Here is a 21955-nt window from a genome sequence, read left to right on the forward strand (position 1 = left end):
GCTGACTCAAAAAGTGCTGCTTTTTTCTCGCTGCCAAGAAGACAAATAACGAGCAAAAATGTAAGTTAGCAAAAGGCTAATGTAAACTGGGTCAGCTTTTGCATGAAAAAGTTTTTCTTGAGCTTTTAGGTGTTTGATGCTGGCGCTTAAAGGACTAATCACTGCTACATTCTCCCAGCAGTGATCAAGGAACTCTGACAAAAAGCAACGACAAATCAAGAGCGACAGAATGTGTCTCCTGTCAATGTACAGTAAGCTCTTTTTGTGAGGAAATGAATGGAAACTAAGTCACTTTCGATTAACTTGTCACAGAACAATTACTCATTATTATAATCAATTCATTGTTAAATTGATCATTAAAGATGGCATTTTTGGCCACTTATGTATCCAAAGTGATCTAAATGACGTGTAGCAGCTCTTACACTGCCAATTGTTTGTAAAAAAAAATGTAACCTTGTGCATCAAAATTAGACTTATACCTAATTAAAGGCGCTCTCGCTGACATTTCAAACTTTTTGCTTTCTGGGGAGCTAAAGACCTACTTCATGGTCTCAGCTGCTCAGCGCTCACCACTTCACAGGAAGCAGTTTCACATAGCACAAATTGATGCCAGATTCTCCAGTATTCATCTTATTATAGCCAGTATCCAATCCATCTTTAGTCTTTGCTGATAACCATTAGTATGTAACCCCTTGTAGGGGTTGCATCTCTATGCAGCTCTGAGCGGTGGCAAGGGGTGGGGGGATGTTAACCATCCATCTACCCCTGACCAATCGCAATAGAGTAGGTGTGGTCGGGGGAGGAGGCTGTGGAATCCAAGCATGTCGGCTCAAGAGGAGAAGGATGCAGATTTACCCTGAACGCAACTTGAGATTTATGGAGTATTTATTCAAATTAACTTACGGTACTATAGTAGTCCAGTGGGATCCAATATCATTTTAAAAGCCCCCGAAATGAGCGGGATTGAAAGTGGTTAAACCACATTAGTGATGTTGTTTAAACCACATTAAACGAACGCAAATGACATGACCTTCAATCAAACCCAAGCTCAACATTGCAATCTGAAATGTGGTTTCATTTAGAGACCATTGTCAAGTGAAAATGAAAACTGCTTGTTTACACAACTGCATTTTGGAGGGTAAAAAAAAAGGTCTTAATGTGTAGGTTTTTGAAAAGTTATTGTGTGAACGCAGTTCAGCGTCAGCTTTGCCAGCATTCACACGCAATTTCTCACATTTCTTGTTGTTTCTAAGTTGCTAAAAATTGATGTGCACATGTGTATATCGCATTCAAAATATAAATGGCACAACACGGGGCTGTTGTTGCATGTGTATCAAAGATAATGAGCTTGATAACGCCTCTGCATCACATTAGGGGGCACATTATTAGCATAAATCGAGTTCTCCACCCAAATATACACTTTTGGAGAAGAAGTTGGTGAGCGTGTGTGCAGTGTTTGCCTGGCATGCATATTCCAGTATTTTCAGTTGTTTTTTTTTGTCCAGCCCCGTGTCTACAGGGATCATTTTGACAGGAACTTTAACTTGTACATGACTGTTTTCCAGTTTTAACAAAAAACAGATACACCGGTGTCATTTTGGCAGCTTTTTTTTGATGAGTTATCTTCAGAGACTGAAAACGCAACAGTAAACACTGAAAAGCACGCACATTTGAAAAATGGAGGAAGTTTGTGGTCAATGTGAACATGCAGCAGTTCTTCATAGTTAAAACAGGAGCGGTGGAACACAGTGCTGTAATGCGGTTGTCCAAAAAAGTGTACATTTACTTAACTTTGCTGCTGCGATCAGCGTTATATTCATTCATAGTTCACATATACACCAATGAAAGGGATAGTTATATACATAGAGCAGCAACACTTCAATCGATTAATCGCAATTAAGCGATTAATTATCCAATTACTCGGCAACTATTTTGGAAATCAATGAATCTTCTTTGGATTTAAAATGTACAGTATATATCCTCTGATTTCAGCCTCTCAAATGTGAATACTTCTTATTTCCTTAGTCATCCATGAAGGCTGACCTATCATCTTTGTGTTTTAGGCAAAACATAAAAATTAATACACAATAGCTTTGACTTTAGAACAGCGATCGATATTTTTTGCCTTTTTTCTGATACGTTGTGGACGAAACCACTAAGTGCTTGTGTTTGGTTCATATTGATTTGGTCAACGTAGGGCCTAACTGATTACTCGACTCATCAGAACAACAAACTTCATATTACCTGACTGGGAATATAATTGTTAGTTGCAGCCCTACATTAAAGCACAGGCGGATGACAGATGGATCGGAAATCTCCGCAGGTGGTAACGGCAAGTTACGATATGTGACTCATGCTGGTATTGGAAACCAACACTGATACTGGATGGATCGGTTCAATCCTTAATCTTATGTTCTGTGTGAATGGAAACACCTTCGTAGGTAATAGGGAAAAAAACATTGCAGGTTTTACTAGGTTGATGTTGTGTAAATATACCGTTGATTCACAAAGACCACCTTACCAAAGCGTATCAAAGGAATAATACACAAATACAGGCATGCACACACTCACACACACACACCATTCTTGGCAGGTTATGTATCACAGGGGACCAGTAGCTCCTCTCTAACCTCAAAATGAACTGTCCTCACTTACTGTCTCATTTCCCACTGTGAGTCACCATGCAAATGACCGCGTCCCCCCAACTCCCAATGCCAACATCTCCTTACTGCACCTTCAGCTCTCCCCGTGTTCCCAATCTGGCCTCCAATTTGTTCCACTTCCCGATACCTCATTGTTCAAAATGACACTTTTTACATTTTATGGTGAAGCAATTATTCTGTCTTACACAGTCCGCCAGCTCTGCGAGCCAACCTGCCCAGATCGACTCGGCGGAGGGGTGGCACTGCACCGGGGATTTATTCCAAGGGGGTGAGAAAGCGGGAAAGCGGACAAAAGGGTGGGGGGTGAAGAGGACTAATAGCACCTCTCGCTGACATATCCACAGGGATGCGAAGCAGAGCCAGGGACTGAGAACTTGGTAGCGGATGGTGGAGGAGTGGAGAGGTCGAGGAAGCAAGGAAGGTGAGAGGGCTATGGTGAATGAAGACAAAGATTAATTGAATGATGAAGAAATACGGAATAATAAAAATGGTGCCCCTTGAAGATATAATGCATGCTGGAGGATGAGCAGGAGGATATGTGAGATATTAAAAGAAGCGGAACAGTGTGTTAGGTGCTGTTGAAGAGGCAAAATAGGGATGGACAGAGCAAGGGGATGAATTAAGAGATCATGGAAAAGTGTTAGAAAGCTCGCTGGAAGGAGCGGGAGGGAAACATGACTGAGGCCTAAAGGGAAGGAGATACTGGGGAGGTTGAATCTGTGAATGTGGGGGAAAAAGGCAACTGCTGCTTTTGCCTGTGTTGTGCCTGAGGATGTGGGAGATAGGAAGAGGGGTGGGAGTGTTGTTGCATGAAAACAGCGTGCAAACAGATTTAAGGAAAGATGGGGCGGGATTGCTATTCAACGCCCGGGGAAGCTGGGAGGAGAGAGTGGATGAAAGACGAAGAAAAGTGGATCCAAGTAAATGGAATAAGCAAAGTTAATAATTTAGTTCATCTGCAGTCTATCTAGTTTTATATCTATTAGGTTTATTAATTAAGCACCTGGCCATTTAACGCCCTGGAAGCAACTGTCCAATCAGAGCTTAGATGCCGTAAATACAGTTCACCTCAGCAAAACCTTGCATTATGCATGTGCTCATATCAGTAGCATATATTCAATGGATGAAAGAAAAGCCGTTTCAATTCCGCTATTTGTTGCAAGCCAATTAAAATATGCCATCCCTTGTATTGCCGAGTTTTGTGAAACCGCAATAGGCTACAGATACTGGAAACAGGAAGGCTTCATTCCCGAGCACCATCTAATCTATGAGATTCCTTCAAACTGGTCAGCATCAAGGTGTCCGTGATGCTTTTAATCTGCATTTAGACCAACCAGCAAAAGGCAAAAACAAAAATGGCGGGCCAAGCTGGGAAGAAATTCATTTATTTTCTACTTTACAGGGGTATTCCCATGTATCATGTACAGGGCACACCATGTATCCCATTGTATTTTAACTCAGTCAGTCTATTCCAGGGGTAGGGAACCTATGGTCCGGGAGCCAGATGTGGCTCTTCTGATGACCACATCTGGCACACAGACATTTCTTAACATGATAACATTTATTTATTTTCTTTTTGTTTGTTGCTGGCATTTTAATGTATGTCCAGCATGTCCATCCGTGCTGATTGTCGCAGGGTCGCAGGTAAGCTTGGGCCTATCCCAGCTGACTTCGGGAGAGAGGCGGTGTATACCTGGACAATTTACAGTCGCCAATGAACCTAACATGCATGTTTTTGGAGAAAACCACGCACGCATGGGGAGAACATGCAAGCTCCACACAGAGAGGCCCAACGGAGGTCCGAAGCATTTAGTTGTACTGTATATCTCACAGAAATACATTTTCAAATATGTGGCTTTCATGGTTCCCAACCGCCAACCTATTCAATCGCTGCCTTACCTGTGGTGAAATGTCTGAGATAGGGTGGGCGGAGAGGTGGAAGGTGTAGTAGCCAGGCCGGTGGAGTAGGGATGGTACGGTGTTTTCTTCAGCGCCTGGATCAGGTTGTGTCTGTACTCCGGGTCTATTGACCACAAAGATCCTTTCCCTATGCTCTGAAAGAAAGAAACAGGAGGAGATATAACTGGATGCAGTATCAAGGCTCAGTTCAAACACAGCGCAGTGGCCTGAGCCAACACGTCCAAAGTCCCTAAATGAGCTTTGGATTCTTCTTATTGACCAAACTATGTGTACACAAACAGATGCTGGGTTGGCTGAGGTAGAGGGCCATGAGAAAAACAATATCCACGTGCAGTACTATAAATGCTGACACATGATTGCTCCCTGCCAGCCTCATGAACCACACCGAATAGAAAGAAGTGTGATTGACTGGCAACCAGTCCAGAGTGTACCCGCCTTGCAGTCAAGTCGGGTGGACAGGAACCCGCCTGGTTTAGCCAGAACCGTGTTCCGCCCTGTGCTCCAACCAGGGTCCATAGAATGAGAGTCGAGAGCGCTAGCTGGAGAGCTAAAAACCCGGACTGTCAAAACGATGACCAGCGTGACTCTTAAGGTGTCAGGGAGTGAGGTTTACCAATGTACTTTGACATCAGTTACACTTGCACTGGGATTGGTCGCCTTTTACTTTGCAATAAAAGTAATTTGTACAACACTGATTAGTTCCAGTTCCACGTACACTCTCTGTGTCACCATAGTTGCCATTGTTCATTCGCCACAAATGAAGATAACAAGGTAAATGGTTGGTGAGTGCCATGGTTGCTCACTGAGTTGACTTACAGGAACACTTCCCTTAGAGTTTCAACAGAGAATTGCAAGGCTTATGCTCAACCCCGACGAAGAACTTCAAAAGATTCACAACGCCACTGAACATGACGACACAAAAGCACAAACTAAGCTTGAACTCTTAGTAGAAAACACATCTCCTTTAGCAGTTGGTAATAATTGACAAATACGTGACAATACAGGTAACATGTACAGCATACGTGTTAGCAATGTTTAAAAAAAGCCTGTGATTTTCACATGTTTATGTCTTTATGCTTCACTGATAATGTTTTTCATCAAGCATTGAGATTTTGCACTTTGGTAGGTGGCCCTTGAAGGCACCATAGTTGTGTGCTGAGATGCAGGTGAGCCAGCAGTCCTCCTCTCAGGTCCAACATTAGCGAGCGCCGGCCTAACAAATGTTCTTCTGGCTAAGTAGTCAAAATAGTGCAGTCATCCCAGCAAATGGGCATCGAACTCTATAATTTCTTGTATTTTCACTTAGCAAGGTTTGCCAATAAAGTACATCAGACACACAAACATCCCCATGTACCGAAAGAAAACTTTCCGGAAGGTGAATTAGTTCGTCAATGCCACCTCACTCAATATTTTCCTGTGCGCACCTCCTTTTTGAAGCGTTTTCTGATTAAAAAACCGGGACACTCTTGAACTTTTTTCCACTTCAGAGGCCACAACAGAGTGTATTTTTAGATCAAAAGCAACCCCTCCTCTATCCTAATGAATCTGTCGCTCCCAATCTGACTGAAACCAGCGTATAGATTATAGAGAACAGGGATCTCAAACAGGTCGCCATGAAAATACTTTGGCTGTCTCCAGCTCTCTCAGCTCCCACCGCGCTTTCATCTGCCTTGTCAACCGAATGTGGCAAAATCTCGGGTTTGTATACGGCGGCGACCAAGGATGGCAGGAAGATGGGGGAGAGGAATGCGAATAAATTTGAAATGAAAGGCGCCTTGCCTTATGTTCAGCTCACTTTGTAGTGCTGTATGATACGAGATAGATACAGGCGATGGGTTGGGGAGATGTCATAGCTGCAGGCTTCCCATTTTTTTCTGTTAGCAAATACTAGAAGGAATCTATTAAGAGGAAAATGTCAGCTATGTCAAGAGCTGTGTGTCAGAAGTAATTGGAAAAAATATCCCAAAACTGTAGTTTAGTATTTGAATAAGTTACTTCTTGAACCCCTTTAGAATCTCTTCTCTCGTGGTATGCGATCATGTTGGTTGGTGTTAACTGCAGTATATTTGCCAAATGCTTTTCATTAGGGCTGCAACTAATGATCATTTTCTTAGTGGATTAATCTGAAGCTTGTTGTTTCGATTAATAGAGTAATTGATTAGGCCCTAGACGAGCCAAACACAAACAGCTATTGGTTTGGTCCTCAACATATTGGAAAAGAGGCAAAAATGCCAATCACTGTTTTCCAAAGTCTATAATGTGTGTGAATATCTCGATTTGCCTAAAACACAAAGATAATAGGTCTGCTTGTATGGATGGCTAAGGAAATTAAGAAATATTCGCATTTAAAAAAAAAAAAAGATTAATCAAATACCAAAATAGTTGTCGATTAATTGGATAATCGATTAATCATTGATTCATCGATTAATTGTTGCAGCTCTACTATTCATACCCGCATGTTTTTATGTTTGTTAGGTAGGTATTTGGGATGCACCGAGCTAATTTTTTTCACTTCCAAACCGACTCCAATACCTGAATTTGAATATTTGCCAATATCTAAAACTACCGACGGAGGTCCTGTGGGCAGCGGAGCATTTGTGCCGACAGTCACCGCTTACTGAGACGTTTGGTCGGCAAAGTAAATATAAACAAAACAAAACAGCGTTGTTTGCTATATGTTAAGGAATAATACCCAATGCTCTGTATTTATTCAAGTGCAATTTTGTTTATAAAGACTTGATACTCCATTTTATTCACTGTATGTATTGTTGACTGTGCTTTGTATTGGAGTTTTGTTTTTCTTAACAGAGACAGGGTTGGCTGAGGTGCTAGAGCGGTCTTCTCCCAACCTGAAGGTTGCGGGTTTGATCGTCCGTCCTCCCGTGATCGTGTCAAAGTGTCCTTGGTTAAGATACTGCGCCATTAGTAGGTAAATGCTAGCAATATCAAAGTGTTTTGAGTTCCTCGGAGGTGGAAAAGTTCTATACAAGTTAAAGACCATTTACCAATAATATCGATTATCAACAATAATTTGTAGGACAATGATCGACCAGCATACTTAGCGTCACTGACACAAACACTCACGACTCCACAGTCAAACAACACAGAACACTTAACAGCTCACACAACTTCCAGATCGCAACATTATCATTACTGTTGATTTGATATGAGGCTGTAGGAAACTCCTCTTTACATATTGTAGTGACCAGGAAGTGAGGAGTGAGCTCGCTGCAGAGCATGTGTGGCGATAGCTACAGTATGTTCGCTGATACTCTTTTGGTTTGCTGACGTTTGCTGACATTCTTCCAGCTACATTAGCTGACAACATTAAAGCACAAACGCTCATGGATTGTGGTCTCTGCAATTTCCAGCATGAATTATGCTGGTCTTGTCACCCTGATACCGATACTGGGTCGGATCAGCCCCAACCCTAGCAGGTATGCTTCCAAGGATGCTCCCATTACAGTTTAATGAGAATGCAGACATTGATGAGATCATAAATTGTGATAAAAGGAATAAAATTACAATGGGCACGAATAAGCAGGTTGAATGTCATGACAAAATTTGCCATTTGTATGCACAGTCACATGTCGTAATGACAAAGCAAGTTTCATCTTCATCTGATATAGATGCACATAAAGCAGTCATTCATTAGGTGATCATTTGCGGCAATTTGAGGAAATATGGTAGCTAAAAGTAGATGGAGTGTCATCCACGTACGCATGTTCTTCTGGACACAAGGGAACAAAATGCAAAAAATGTGTATAACAGTATGTTAAATGCCGTTGGGAAGGTGTCTTATGTTGTACATAAAAAGATCTACCATAGTGTATCTGATATAGTAGACAGAATAGTTATAAATTAATTATTAATGGTTATAAACTTTTTTTTAAAATCAAAATCCAAATTGATATAGAGCCTAGCAAAAGCTTTGTAGTAATTACAGATGCCATAAATATATGTTTAAGTTTCACATGCTGTATATGTTATTACTGTCAGTTAGAATACACACAAGAAAAAGATGAAAAGGCAAAAACATGAAAATCAAAAAAAATGTTCATAAATATAAATGAATTTTTCTCTGGCGCTTATTTTTGTGATTCTTTTTATGTCACAAGCGAGACAGGCCCACCTGTCAGTGCTTTTAGATGGGAGATGGGAGGGAACCTGCTGCTCGTTGAGAAGAGTAATACATGCTTTTGTGTTAGTCTCCAAAACAGACAAAATTCCGAATTGAATTAAGAATGTCTCCCAAATTCCATTTCAGTTCCATGAATTTCAATTTAATTTGAATTTAAGTTGCAATTCAAAATCGAATTGAAGGAACCATGCAAATCCAATTGATGATGTTGCTGTATTCAAGAATCATGCTTTACAGTATATTCCATTCACGACAAGAAAGAAGTAGCATTACTGCACTATAAACCTCATGTGAACATTAGATTTTAATTAGCAACTATTTTTCATTGACAAGAATAAAAGCATCTTCTATAAAACAGATCATTTAATATGTTGTGGAACAATTATTTCATTTCTCAGAATGCCTTACTTTATCCACGTATTCAAGAGGAAGGGAATTTTTGTTTAATTTTAGTGTTCATAAAGTATTTTAGTATTTTAGTATTATTAAACCAAAACCTTATTAAACGTGACAAATTATTCCTGAGACTTGGCTGTAGTAATTTCTCTGAATTGCAATGAATTGAACTCCACTTCCTGTAATTCCCATTCAACATCCTAAGAGGTGGAGCCTATCCAATTCAAATTCCAATTCCTCCAATTTATTGAACTGAATTGCCAAATTTGGAATTTTGCACAAGCCTGTTCCAAAAGTGTTCAATAAGACCAAATCACTAGATTTGTCGCAAGTCACTTCAAATACTTGCTAAGTATCGCGACAAAATCGCTAAGTAGCCAAGACTGACCCCTCCTGCTACCTCTTCTTATTCTCTGGCAGACCAGGTGCGTGTGAGGTGTGTTAAAAAGAGTTACAGCGTCATCTAACGTACAGGGTTGTAACGACAAGCTGCATTCATATACAGTGCCATTATAATGGGATAATTTAACACTAATTCAATTATGATATTGTTCTTTGTGTAAAAAAAAAACAGACTATAATAAACCATTTAGCCTCAAAAATGTGTTCTGGACCTGCAATTCCACTGGAAAAATGAAACTTCCATGGCACGCTGTTGTATTTCCTGAAAAGATTGAATTTGCAGGAAGTTAATGGTCTTGTCAAGGTCATTCCAAATTCTCGGAGTATGTCTTCAGGGTTGTAAAATGTAATTATGTCATAGCCTGAGCTCTTCACTCATTTTTGCAGGTGACAAATGTTTCAACCTTGGCAGAGGTCTGTGCTCTTGCTTCATGTGACCTTGTTAGAATGCACAAAGCAGGTAAGACTGATCATTTGGGTCCCGCTTTCTCTGAATCTTTGCATTATTAGACTGCATATCAGTGTGGTGTTGCACAGGCCATATGTGCCATGCATGTTTCGCAGAGTGTGTGCGAGTGTGTACGGCAAGCTCCCTGGGGAGTGTGATATTACCCAGCATGGTCTGCTCCTGAGAGTGCTTCTATTACTGCCAGCAACGCCTCTCCTGGAGAGCATGATATTACACACACATACGCTCACTACCACCTAGGTGACCCCCCACTGGGCCAAATTTCCCTGTGCACCTCCAGCCGTTTGTATATTTAGAAATATGTGTGTGAGCGCCTACTGTCTGCCCGCCTGCCACTCCATTAAATCAATGCTCGCTACAGAAGCTCTGTTCGCCTCTGCCAACCAGCCAGCCAATCATAAGGCCTGATCAACCTCCCCCGCCTCCTGGTCAATAGGCCAATCACAGGGCGTGACTGGAAGCAAGGGTCTGACACCTGGGTTATAGTGGTCGCCTTGGCAACAGGCAGCATCTGCAGGCAAGAGGAGGTAAAATGGAATTTTTCAAAACGAATTCATGAAGTTGAGATCGAGGTATCATATTTCATAATCAATAATCCTGAAAAGTTATTTGAGATGAGAGCAAGTTTTCTGTGAGGCTCAAGTTTGATACACTGTGACAATGGCACGGCAGATTTTAAAAATAGAACCAAAACCTGAGAAGCCGTATTTTTCCTCATTTCTTTTTCTTCACTCCTTTTATTATGAGCCTGCCCGTAAAGCGCAGCTCATCCTATTATTCTTTATACTTATTATATATTTTTTTCTTCTTATATTTCATCCTGCCGCAACTATGCATGGGACAACCCCCACACGTTATATCACTGGAAAAGTCTCGACGGTGGGCATTGTGCTATTTATAGTGTGGATAACATTCTGCGTAATCACGGTGACGTAACTGACGAACAAATTTGACAACGGGCCACTGGAATAGGAACCCCTCCCCAGCCCGTTCCGTGTGAAGAACCCCAACATGTTATATCACTGGAAAAGTCTCGATGATGGCTCATGTGCTATTTTTCATGTGTAACATTCTGTGTAACCATGGCGACATAACTGACGAACAAAGTCGAAAACGGGCCACTTGATTAGGAACCACCCCTTCAGCTCATGCTGTGCGCGGAACCCATACACGTTACATCACTTGGGTAGGTCTCGATGAGGAGAAGTATGATTTTTATAGTGTGTAACATTTTGTGTAACCACGGTAGTGTGAATGACGAACAAAGTCGAAAAAGGGCCACTGGAATAGGAGCCCCTGTTCAGCCCGTACCGTGCGTAGAACCCCAAACATGTTAGATCACCGGATGAGGGAAGAACCCTATTTATATTTAGTAACATTCTCACTTTATTAGGAACCCACCCTTGAGGCCATACTGTGCATATAACATAGGACACCGGAGGTAAGCCACAGGCAAGCCCATTAAACATTTCTGCGGACATTTTCTAGTCTTTCTGATTAAAGAGCAGTACTTTTTGGGAACATGTCATGCAGTTTATTTGTCTTCCATCTGTGTCATGGAAAAAAAAAATCCCATTGGTTTAGTATTTGCAGCTGAAGAGCATGATTACACAACAAATAATCCACAAGTCAAAATCATAACCCCCCCAACTCGATGAAGACTCTCCTACTGCAGCAATGCCAAAAAAATCGTGAAGCAGTGCGTTCGACTTTCATTAGACTTTTGGGTCTCTGCAACACAACCCTCAATTAAAAGGATTTAATTATATGTATCTGTGTCACTTAAAGAGGTAAGCAAAAGCAGCGGTTTTTAAACACTTCTGCCTCATAATGTGGCAAAACACCGAGCAATACAGCTGGCTGGTTAAGAAAACAAACACACTGCAACTTGCCTGCACCGTGTCATTGTATGGGTGGGGGGGGCGAAAACAAAAGGCTAAGAAAGTGGATTCAAAGGCGGGGAGAGGGAGAGATGGTTGTGTGTTGCCAACATCTGTTTCCTGTGTTATATAAGCTCTGGGGGCTGGTCTCCCTTGGAAATGGGAGATATTAAATACTCCTGCTGCCACTGACCTGGCCAGTAACATTATACTTCTGCTACTGCAATCCTCAACGCACGATTCTAGTTTCATATACAATGATGACAGCAGGCTGTCAATCTAGCACGGATGTCAATCAAATCAAAAGTGACTCAAATATAAAATTGGCACTAAATATAAAAAAGGACGTTTGTGAAGACTTGAAGCTACCACTTGTCTCCTCCCAAATGTTAAACCAAGAACTCAGCAGACATCAGGTGGAAAGATTGTGGTCTGGAGTCCTGGTAAAGAGCAGTTTAAAACAAATATTTCTCTTCCAGTGTTGCCCATACATCCTTACAAACAGATCTGATACTACCTATTCGCTCTCTATTCACATTGCGACATGTATAAAAGTGAGGAGTATCCATTAAGATCAATGCTATGAAGGCGCTCTGCCAAGTCTGAAAGGGGGTTCGGGAATAAGCCAACACTATCCACACCAAAAGCTAAGGTACCACAAATGGAAAACGCCTGCAACAGATGTGAGGTGATGCTCTTTGCGGCCCGTGCAGCAATACTTCAGTTTTTGTTGGCTTCACTGTGTGCTCAATGGAGTGGGTGCGAAGGCGCATATCGTGACGTTTTGACGAAAGAAAATATAATTTTTTTTTTGTGAAAGGATACTCATAAACCAGGGGTGTCCAAACTTTTTCCACTGAGGGCCACATAAGGAAAAATGAGAGGGCCTCTTTGTAAACCAACACGCGTACATATGCAAAGAAGTGAAACATATTTGAAATATTTCACGAAAAAAACTGCATCTCAATTGAGACTTGTGTTCTTGTTAGAATATGACTTTTTTTTCTCGTAACATTTTGACTTTATTCTCGTAAAATTACAGCAATTTTTTCCCCCATTTCTGTTTTTTTTATTCCAAGTATTTCAACTTTATTCTTGTCAATTTTCTTCTCGTAATCATGACTTTATTCTCATTATATTTGGACTTTATTCTCGCAACACAACTTTTGCGCAACCTAATTTTCCTAAAATTACAACTTTATTCATTGTTTTGTTTGTTTGTGATAATATTACGAACTTCAACTTTTCCCGTAATATTACAACAATATTCTCATCAAATTTCATCTTTTCTTGTTAGATTACAACATTTTTTACTTTATTGCTGTACAATTACTGCAGATGTTTCCATTTTTTCTGTTGTTTCTTTTTAAATTATATTTTTAGAATGTGCCAGATGCCGCACTTTGGACACCCCTGTCATACAGACTGAGTATTAAGGTTCATCCTCTGAGCCTCACCTTTCCAAAGTATTGCATTGCATTGCTTAATATCCATCCATTTTCTATAACGCTTATATTATTCAGAGTCACTAGGAGCTGGAACCTATCCCAGGACTGGTCTGCAGTTCATCACAGGTTAAATACAGAGTCAGACAAGCATTCACATTCATGTCCACACCGCCATTGAGTGGGAACAGAACCTACACAATATGAAATCAATGACTAACATACTGAAAAATATGGACTTTTTTTTCCATTTTTTTTGCTGCAAATGCTAGAGAACACCCCCAACATCTTTCTTGGCATCTATAAAATCCAACCACCACCCATCCAGCTGCAAACCAAAACAGTCTATAGCCGATTTCTGTGCTTGCCAGGCATCAGTTTAAGAAGCTTTGTTGTCCGATGCATTTTCATGAGCAAAAAGATTTATCAATCTTAAGTATTATGACTATGTCTATAATTCGTGGGACATCAGCAGTGTAAAAGCATTAACAGCGGATGGTTTTAAGCCTGATTAACCCACCGCAATGCGGGGATCCATCTTTACTTACTGTATATATCCTGTACAGATAAACAGAGGATTATCCATATTATATACAGTTGTGTATTGGATGTCGATACATCCATTAACATATTGAGTATATAAAAGAAAGATTGAGTACAGGCACATAAACACATGACTCTTTTCAAGCTAGTGAAGTAAAATACAATAGAGGTCATAATAGTGTCGGTTGACATCAAATATGACAACATGATCGGGAAATCCTGGTCGGTGCTCACACCAGGCAAACCGTACTGTGCTGTGGCATGACTAACTCTTAAAGTCCGGTCTGTTTGATGGGTGTGAGCGTTCCATGCAAGACGCAAGCATGGTGCACTTTGTTGCCCGTAGCGTTAAGACGAATGTAAAAGACGAAACCATTCGAGACCGAGGCTTAGTGGATTCTAGCGTGGTGTGAGTGCAGACGACCCGCTGCGGACTGGGAAGGATGGGTGACTGTAATTCAGCACAGTAACGGGGTAGTTGTACCTCCTGCGAGTGTTCCCTTAAGTGGTTCCAAAACTTTTTGTTTAAGTGGGTTTCCAATTATTTCCTTTTTGTTATTTTGCCGCCAAAAAAACACCTTTCTTGAAAAGGCAAAATAAGAGCAAGTCATGGAAAAGGGGACTCGTGTGTGGGTTGGCAGTGCGGTGGACTTAAAAGTAAATATCACACTGGGTGTTTATGCAAAAAATACGGTAAAAAACAGCAATGTCATATAAAAGCCAAAAAAACGAAAACATAGTTTGAATGGGAAAAAAATCTCCTAAAATGTATTTTTAGTGTTAGCTTAAATTGCTTGGGGTGATGAAATTGCACAACTGGCCAGGATGCATTTGCAAAAAGTGAGTAAAAAAACATGAAAAGCAAAACACAGATGTTTAGAACTACAAACAATCTCCTGTCGCTTCTTTGTCATTTTTTTGATATGTTCCAAACAAGACGGAGACGCCTGCGATAGCTTTTACTGTAGCTGGGGACAAGCCTGCAGGAGTACACGCTGCTCGTTAAGAAGAGCACTACAAGCTTCCATTTCCAAATCTCCAAAAGTCTCTTCGCTATATTTGTCATGCGTCGCTCTTCTAAAAAAGAGCCAACTAACAACTGATCCCTTCTGTTCCATCTTCTTACCCTCTGGCAGACCAGGTGCGTTATAATGTGTTTACGAGCCAGGTATCTCCAATAAATGAATGGGAAACACCTGACGTTCATTTCTTAACAGTATTCAAAAAGTGCATCCCAAACTACCAGTTCAACATGTTGAGCTACTGTCAATCACAGCGTCACACTGCCTTTTAAAGGCATAAGTTACTTAATTACAACCAATTACGTCTTGAACATACATCATCATGATGATGATTAACAGTAAACTTGCAATGCGCAACCTTACTACTTCAATAAATGGAGGTCGGTTTGTTAGGCTCACACTGGGCCTTGTCGAATACCTTGTATCTATCCCCCAAAGAAGATATATAAAATCAACCCGCAATTAAATTTGCTGGGGTCATACAGGGTTTTAACTCCCCCTTGGTGTCTTTCTAACACAGTGAAAGCTCCAAAGCTACAAATGTTACAACTGTTAGAACCACCTTCCCCTCGGATGCACTGAACAAGCGATATGTGACATGAAAGTTCACAGGTGCTGTCGAGAAACAAACGTGCACAAATGTCGTCAATGATGCATCCTCAACTGGCTTTATTGCACATTGCGCTGCATGTATGGATTACATATTGCGCCCTATTTTCTTTTAGCCGTGGTATTTACTTTGTAAATATTCCGCTTTGTTGTTCAAACCACTGGGCAGCACGTTGCAAAAAAAAGTAAAGAACAAAATCAAGCTAATCGCGCTGAAAGATGCTAAAATGCGCACACCACAATTTGAAAACAGCAGCCCATGGTCGCCGGTCCTTCACTGTGGGCCTGTCTCATATAATGTTATTAGTTAGTGCATCTAAAAACAGTGCACTCTATTTAACCTAAACCTTAAATGTTGCCTCAGGGTGTCTTCAGCTGGAAACCAGTATTTATTTCCATTTGCAGAATAGCCAAGGGGGAGCATAACATGGATGATTTAGCCCACCATAACAAGCTAACACCTTTATTACGTCCACAAAGAAGCTTATATTTTGAGAATTTGGGTGTGGGGTGCAGCCCGGGACAAGGACACATTCATTTTGGTAGAGGTCTGGTAAACACAACAAGAAATGGTTTTACACTGGACAAACTGAGGTGAGAGTATCTGCGATTTGGTTTTTAATACCGCTTTCCGACCAGTTTGGTCATGCATCCCTAGTGGGCTACACACAAATGACCTATAACCAAAAATGTAAACCAACCCCCCGCCAAAAGACGAAGCATAGACCGTTCTGGGAAACACATAAATCCAAAGACGACTTTCAGGCATTATTAACCTTGCAAGGCGGACAATTTGAGAGACCATGGATTTTTAATCTCACAAAGCCATCTTGCCAAGATTCTGACTGATACAATGATGACCACACTAAAAATGTGTGGGTCAATCAGTGCTCCCTTTGAGGCAGTCCAGCAGCGTAAATGCAGCATTGCATTAATCAGAATTGTGCAACCTATCTTTATTCAAAAAAAGAAAGTAGAATGACATTGAACGCAAGAATGTTTTCACTCTTTCCCCAAGTGGGGCTAGATGACATCCTCGTCTAATTTGCATAATTGGCCATGACGCATGTGCATGTCATTTTTATGGCTGAGGGAGACAAAAAGTGAGCAAAAAACATGAAAATCAAAACAAAATAAAAAATGTATTTGTTCTGTCGCATAGGGATGCACCGATCCACATTTTATTCTATGCATTAATCCTCATTAGCGTCAAGTGGGTATGCTGGAGCCTATCCCAGCTGACTTTGGGCGGGAGGCGGGGTACACCCACGGGGTACAAATAGACAAACAACCTTTCACACTCACATTCATGGACAGTTTAGACTCTCCAATTAACATTTGGAATGTAGGAGGAAACCGGAGTACCCGGAGAAAACCCACACAGAAATGCCCAAACGGAGATTCGAACAAAGATCTTCCCAATCTCCAGACTGTGCGGCCAACATGCTAACCACTAGGCCACTGCGCGGCCTTTGTCGCTATAACTTTTTTGGAAAAAACATAATCTAGAGGGGTCGGGATACGCACTAAATATGAGGGGTGTCACAAGATCTTGCGAGACTAAAACATGACAAGAGTTCTTGTTTGGGAAAAGAAATGTCTCATGGGTACTAGGCCTGGCAAAATAAGAAGCAAATTTATTAATCACACAATAAATGAAAATGAACTGGATAATTTTGCCGGCCATGTGCATACGCGTCTGTTTCCCTCGTCTCCCATTTCCGAACAGGCAGGAAGAAGGTTGTACATATTTATTGCAGTATATGCAATATATATATTTTATGTATTTTTTTCATTGTATTTTTCTTAAAAGTAATGATAAAATCTGGTCTTGTAGATCCAATCCCGTCTCAGTCTCGTGAACACAGTAACAAAGCGGCCAAATGGATCCTCCTGCTACGTCTTCTTATTCTCTGGAAGACCAGGTGCGTATGAGGTGTGTTAAGAAGCAGCGTTATGGTGCCATCTACTGTACGGAGTTGAAACGACTGGCTCCATTCGCAAACAGTCCCATTATAATGTGTTTATGAGTGAGGGCAAACAGGTGGTGCCAAATCTATTTGTGGTGGTCCAAATGTATCCAAATAAATGAATGCATGGGAAACACTGGCATGAATAAAGACTTTACAATGGCAAATGAGCAAATTATTTCCATATTTCCACTATTTGTTATGTCATTTATTTTATTTAATCCAACCAATCTGGAACAGATTGCATTTGACCTTGGAGGTTTGACTGTATATTTGTTGATCTAACTTAAAATACTAAACTTAAATGCCAGATTTGGACGTGTTTGCTCTTTCTTTAGAGGCATGCAATGTTTTTACAATAGTGATCCACTGATCCAGAAGTCTGAGGACAACAATTGTCATTAGGGCATGTTATTGTGCAAAGTCAGGAATCCTGTTTGTAAACAAAGCCATGGCAACCTAGGGCCTCTCTTCTAGTTCTCACACAAGCTTGCCCTTCCACACACAATACTGACACACACATGGGCACACAGAGCAGTAGGCTTATTCTAAACTAGTCCCCATCTTGTCATCTGCCTGGATATGACCCAGAAATACAGTCACTGGAACAAATAGGGCACTGTCATATTAATCTGCACCTCCACAATTTGATGGAAATATGATTTGGTGTGTTCACAGTGAGGCACATTTACCTCCCTGCTGCTTAATAAAAAACTGCCTCTAAAAAAAAAATCCAATATTTCTGCTCCGTAACGTGACATTAATGCTGTATAGTCAGTTTCAAAAAGGCATAAACAGGTAATGGGAGAAGAATACAGGAAGAAATAAAGTGGTGAAAAGCTTTGAGTGGCAGAGTCAGACGGAAATTACAGAGATTCTGTAATTGCAGCTTCAGATAAAGCGCAGTACTTGCCAGGTAGAGTAGGAGTCTGCAGAGATGTGCCCTCATTTCTACACAGACACAGCGCTCAAGCACGTGCGAGAGTCCTTTTATGCATGCATGCGTGCTCCTGAGTTTGCATTATGCCCGTGCGCCTGTTTGTTTGTGCGTCTGACATGCTATGTGTGTATGATTGGAAAGTGTGTGTGCGTGCGGGAAAGGGGAATAGGTTTGAAGGGTTAATTAGTGTCCTGTCTTGAACAGTGTGCACTGACAGGAAGACAAGGCTGGATGTCCTTGCCAAAATCTCCTCTACACGCGGTGCACCACATGCACACTTATCCATGCACACACACAATGAATATATAAGCGTGCATGAGGACATCCACTCAGCACCCCGTGACCAAATGTAGCTTACACACACACATTCGCATATTTTCACACGCACGCCTGAGAGGCCAAATCGGTTTTCCCGTTGCTACAGCAAAAGCATACTTTTATGTCAACTGCAACCTTGTTACTATGGAGATATGTATACAAAAGAAACTCTGTGCCCTTGCAGTCAAGGGCCAGATGACAGCATAGCGTGAGGGAGTGTGCATGAACACACACGTGTGCACTTCTTCACCCTTCATTCAATTTCTTCTTGAACAAGAGCACACACACGGCTTACTCAAAAGAGGACAGCAGTTCATACAATGGTCAAGGAAAGCTGCCACCGTATTATCCCAACCGGCTAAACATGCAAAGCAACCATTGATCTTCGCTGTTTGTCCCCCCGCAAACCCAACACCCCCACCCCCAACACCCCCAACACCCCAGGCCTGATGAAATCTTAAGACTGCTGGCGTCTGTGTTATTAAATCCTCCAGTATTAATTTAGCACTAATTGAGTGAGGGATTCATTCCCCGTTTACCCTGAGTCTTTAATGGAGTAAAATCTGGATGGGAAAACCCGTATAAAAGACTATATCGAGACTTAAATCAAAAGCGAAATGCGGTTCCCACTGGGGAAACGTTAGAGTGAAAGAGAACTAAGAAAGCGAGATAGAGATCATCAACTATTGATAGGGTTGAATCTGGTACAGCTGTAGACAAAATACCAAATATGTTTGACTTCAAGTTGGATATGCCAGCAAACCATTGATAACTGCCTGCCTGTGATATAAGTTACCATTACACATCATGGAGTCAGTCATGGGCTCCATTGTATATTTAACCTCTGCATGGCTGAAGGACTATTTAAACGCTCGTGTCCTGAATAGGACTGATTAAAACAATTACAGGGCTGCACGGTGGTCTAGTGGTGGTCTAGCATGTTGGCCACACAGTCACAGTCAGGAGATTGGGAAGACCTGGGTTCGAATCTCCGTTCTGTGTGGAGTTTGCATGTTCTCCTCATGCGTGCGTGAGTTTTCTCCGGGTACTCCGGTTTCCTCCCACATTCCAAAAACATGCATGTTAGGTTCATTGGCGACTCTAAATTGTCCATAGGTATGAATGTGAGTGTGAATGGTTGTTTGTCTATATGTGCCCTGCGATTGGCTGGCGACCAGTCCAGGGTGTACCCCGCCTGTCGCCCGAAGTCAGCTGGGATAGGCTCCAGCATGCCCCCGCAAGAAGCGGCATAGAAAATAGATGGATGGAAAACAATTTCAATCATGGCTACCAGAGTGCTACAATTACTTCACTCTGCATTACTATTTTGAGGGCAGCATCACAGGCAGGGGCTGGCAAGTAGCAAAGAATTGCCGTGATGTAATGTTGCCCAGAAGATAAGGTGACAAGAGACACATCTGTGCATAACTTTTCCAGGATAACTTCACCGTTTCCAGAACATTTGGCCTTTTTTCCATATTCATTCAATATCTGGAAAATGGGTCAATCTTTTTCCAGGTTTTCCAGAATGGATTTGCTTTCTGCCATGTACCAATAAACGAACATCACCCAATTCAAAGGATTTCACCAGTTAAATTTGCATTCACAATTGATCATCATAGGTAAATGCAGAGAAAACACTGCTGCTGTAATTACCTGACTGCGGTCTTTATCCACCTTCTTGAAGCACTTGTTTAGTGACAGATTGTGGCGCACTGAGTTCTTCCATCCCGTGGGGGCGCTTGCAAAGTAGGGAAAATGCTCCAGGATCCAGCCGTAGATGTCTTTTACTGGCAGCCGCTTGTTTGGTGCATCCTCAATCGCCATAAAGATCAAGCAGCTGAAGGAGTACGGCGGTTTTCTGTTGGCCCCTGCCGCCAAGTCATACGCCGAGTGTGCATCACCCAACAAGGGGTCGTCCGGGCATGGCGATGAGGAAGAAGGCGAGCGGGGGTGCTGGCCGTCAGGGTCCAGCAGGGGAGAAACGCTACGCAACCCGGAGTGGCTGAAGCTGTTGAGGAGGTCAGTGCTCTCGTGGAGCCAGGAAAGACTGGTGAGTTCCTCGTCTTCGGCTTTGGAGAAGGAAGCTGACAAAGACAGGGAAAGGTCGGCCGCCTCCGCCTCTGATGCTGCGGTTGCAGCGTCCCCTTGTCGGTATGGCGGACTCATGCCTTGTGAGGCACTGGCTCCACTGCTGGGGCTCTGAGCCTTCTTACTGGGGGGCATGGTGGGTCCCATCCAGCCCAGGGCTCACTCCTGCACAGGAAGAAAACAGAGAGGAGTTAGGCAGGATTGGGTAGGATTGAAAGAGGAGCCAAAGAAGACAAGGACAAATGAAGGAGAAAAAAAACAAGGCCAGCTTGTGTTATTCATTTGTCTACCTCGTTTTTCTTGAAGGCCAAAGGGTAGAAGCAAACAACACTCTTTTAACCACGTTTCCAATTAGGCTGGGTGAGATGTGGGGAAAACAGCGTTCATCATCATTTTTCTCAGAGGCTTTTTATCCATTTCTCACTGGGATGGCAAATTTAGTGCTTCACTGGTGGAAGAAAGCTGCCCTGTGCAGCTACCAGCCAATTACGGGCATACCACGGAGGTATTGACATTACATGAGGGTGCTGTCATAATATAAGTATTTCGTTAAAGGCCTAATAGTTGCTGGATCACACAGCCAATGCCGTGCTCTAACATCTCAACAGTATAGGATGATGTAGTTATCCAGGTCAGCTTTTCCAAACAGAACTACAATCCTTATGACTGAGCAGTATTTGCATATGAGTCATCACCGAAACTGTTGTTCTCACAGATATCGGCCTATAAATAGTATAGCGGAACCTCTTAAGTCACATACCCCCTGGAGGCCTAAAATTGGAAATTCAACCACATGTTTCGGGAAACGTATGGCTTTAAATACACACACTAAACTGAGTTCAAAGCACCATCATGCATTCTGTCACATGCATTATAAGAATTTTGTGCAAAACCTCACCTCACCCCAGTTCAGTTAGCATCAAAGGATTAACCCTGGGTGTTTTTTTTTTTCCTTCAACCTTTTTGCAATACTTATTCCAAAAGAAGGAGCAGCCACCACAAGAGGTGCTAAGATTCAAAGCAGTATGTTAACCATACATGTTGTCATTTGTCATTTTTAAGGGCAACTTTTTACGCCTGCACGACAGCTAGGAATGTTAAATTGGTACTTTCAACATTTCCTGTATGGTTATCAAGGTGATATCA

The 21955-nt window shown here is 41.8% G+C and overlaps 1 protein-coding gene across 2 annotated transcripts in view; it reads right to left on the reverse strand.

Moving 5' to 3' along the window:
* The window catches only part of LOC129171894 (forkhead box protein N3-like), a 79084-nt gene that overhangs the window by 24742 nt on the left and 32387 nt on the right, over positions 1-21955 (reverse strand). For both annotated transcript variants that reach the window (XM_054760982.1, XM_054760983.1), the window contains exons 2-3: positions 20375-20974; positions 4563-4717 (exon numbers count right to left, since the gene is read on the reverse strand). In XM_054760982.1, coding sequence (XP_054616957.1) covers positions 4563-4717; positions 20375-20956 — 737 coding nt within the window. In that variant the 5' untranslated portion in view covers positions 20957-20974. The remainder of the gene's footprint in view (positions 1-4562; positions 4718-20374; positions 20975-21955) is intronic.

The sequence above is a fragment of the Dunckerocampus dactyliophorus genome, chromosome 19 (genome assembly GCF_027744805.1).
Source record: "Dunckerocampus dactyliophorus isolate RoL2022-P2 chromosome 19, RoL_Ddac_1.1, whole genome shotgun sequence".
Classification (NCBI taxonomy): Eukaryota; Metazoa; Chordata; class Actinopteri; order Syngnathiformes; family Syngnathidae; genus Dunckerocampus; species Dunckerocampus dactyliophorus.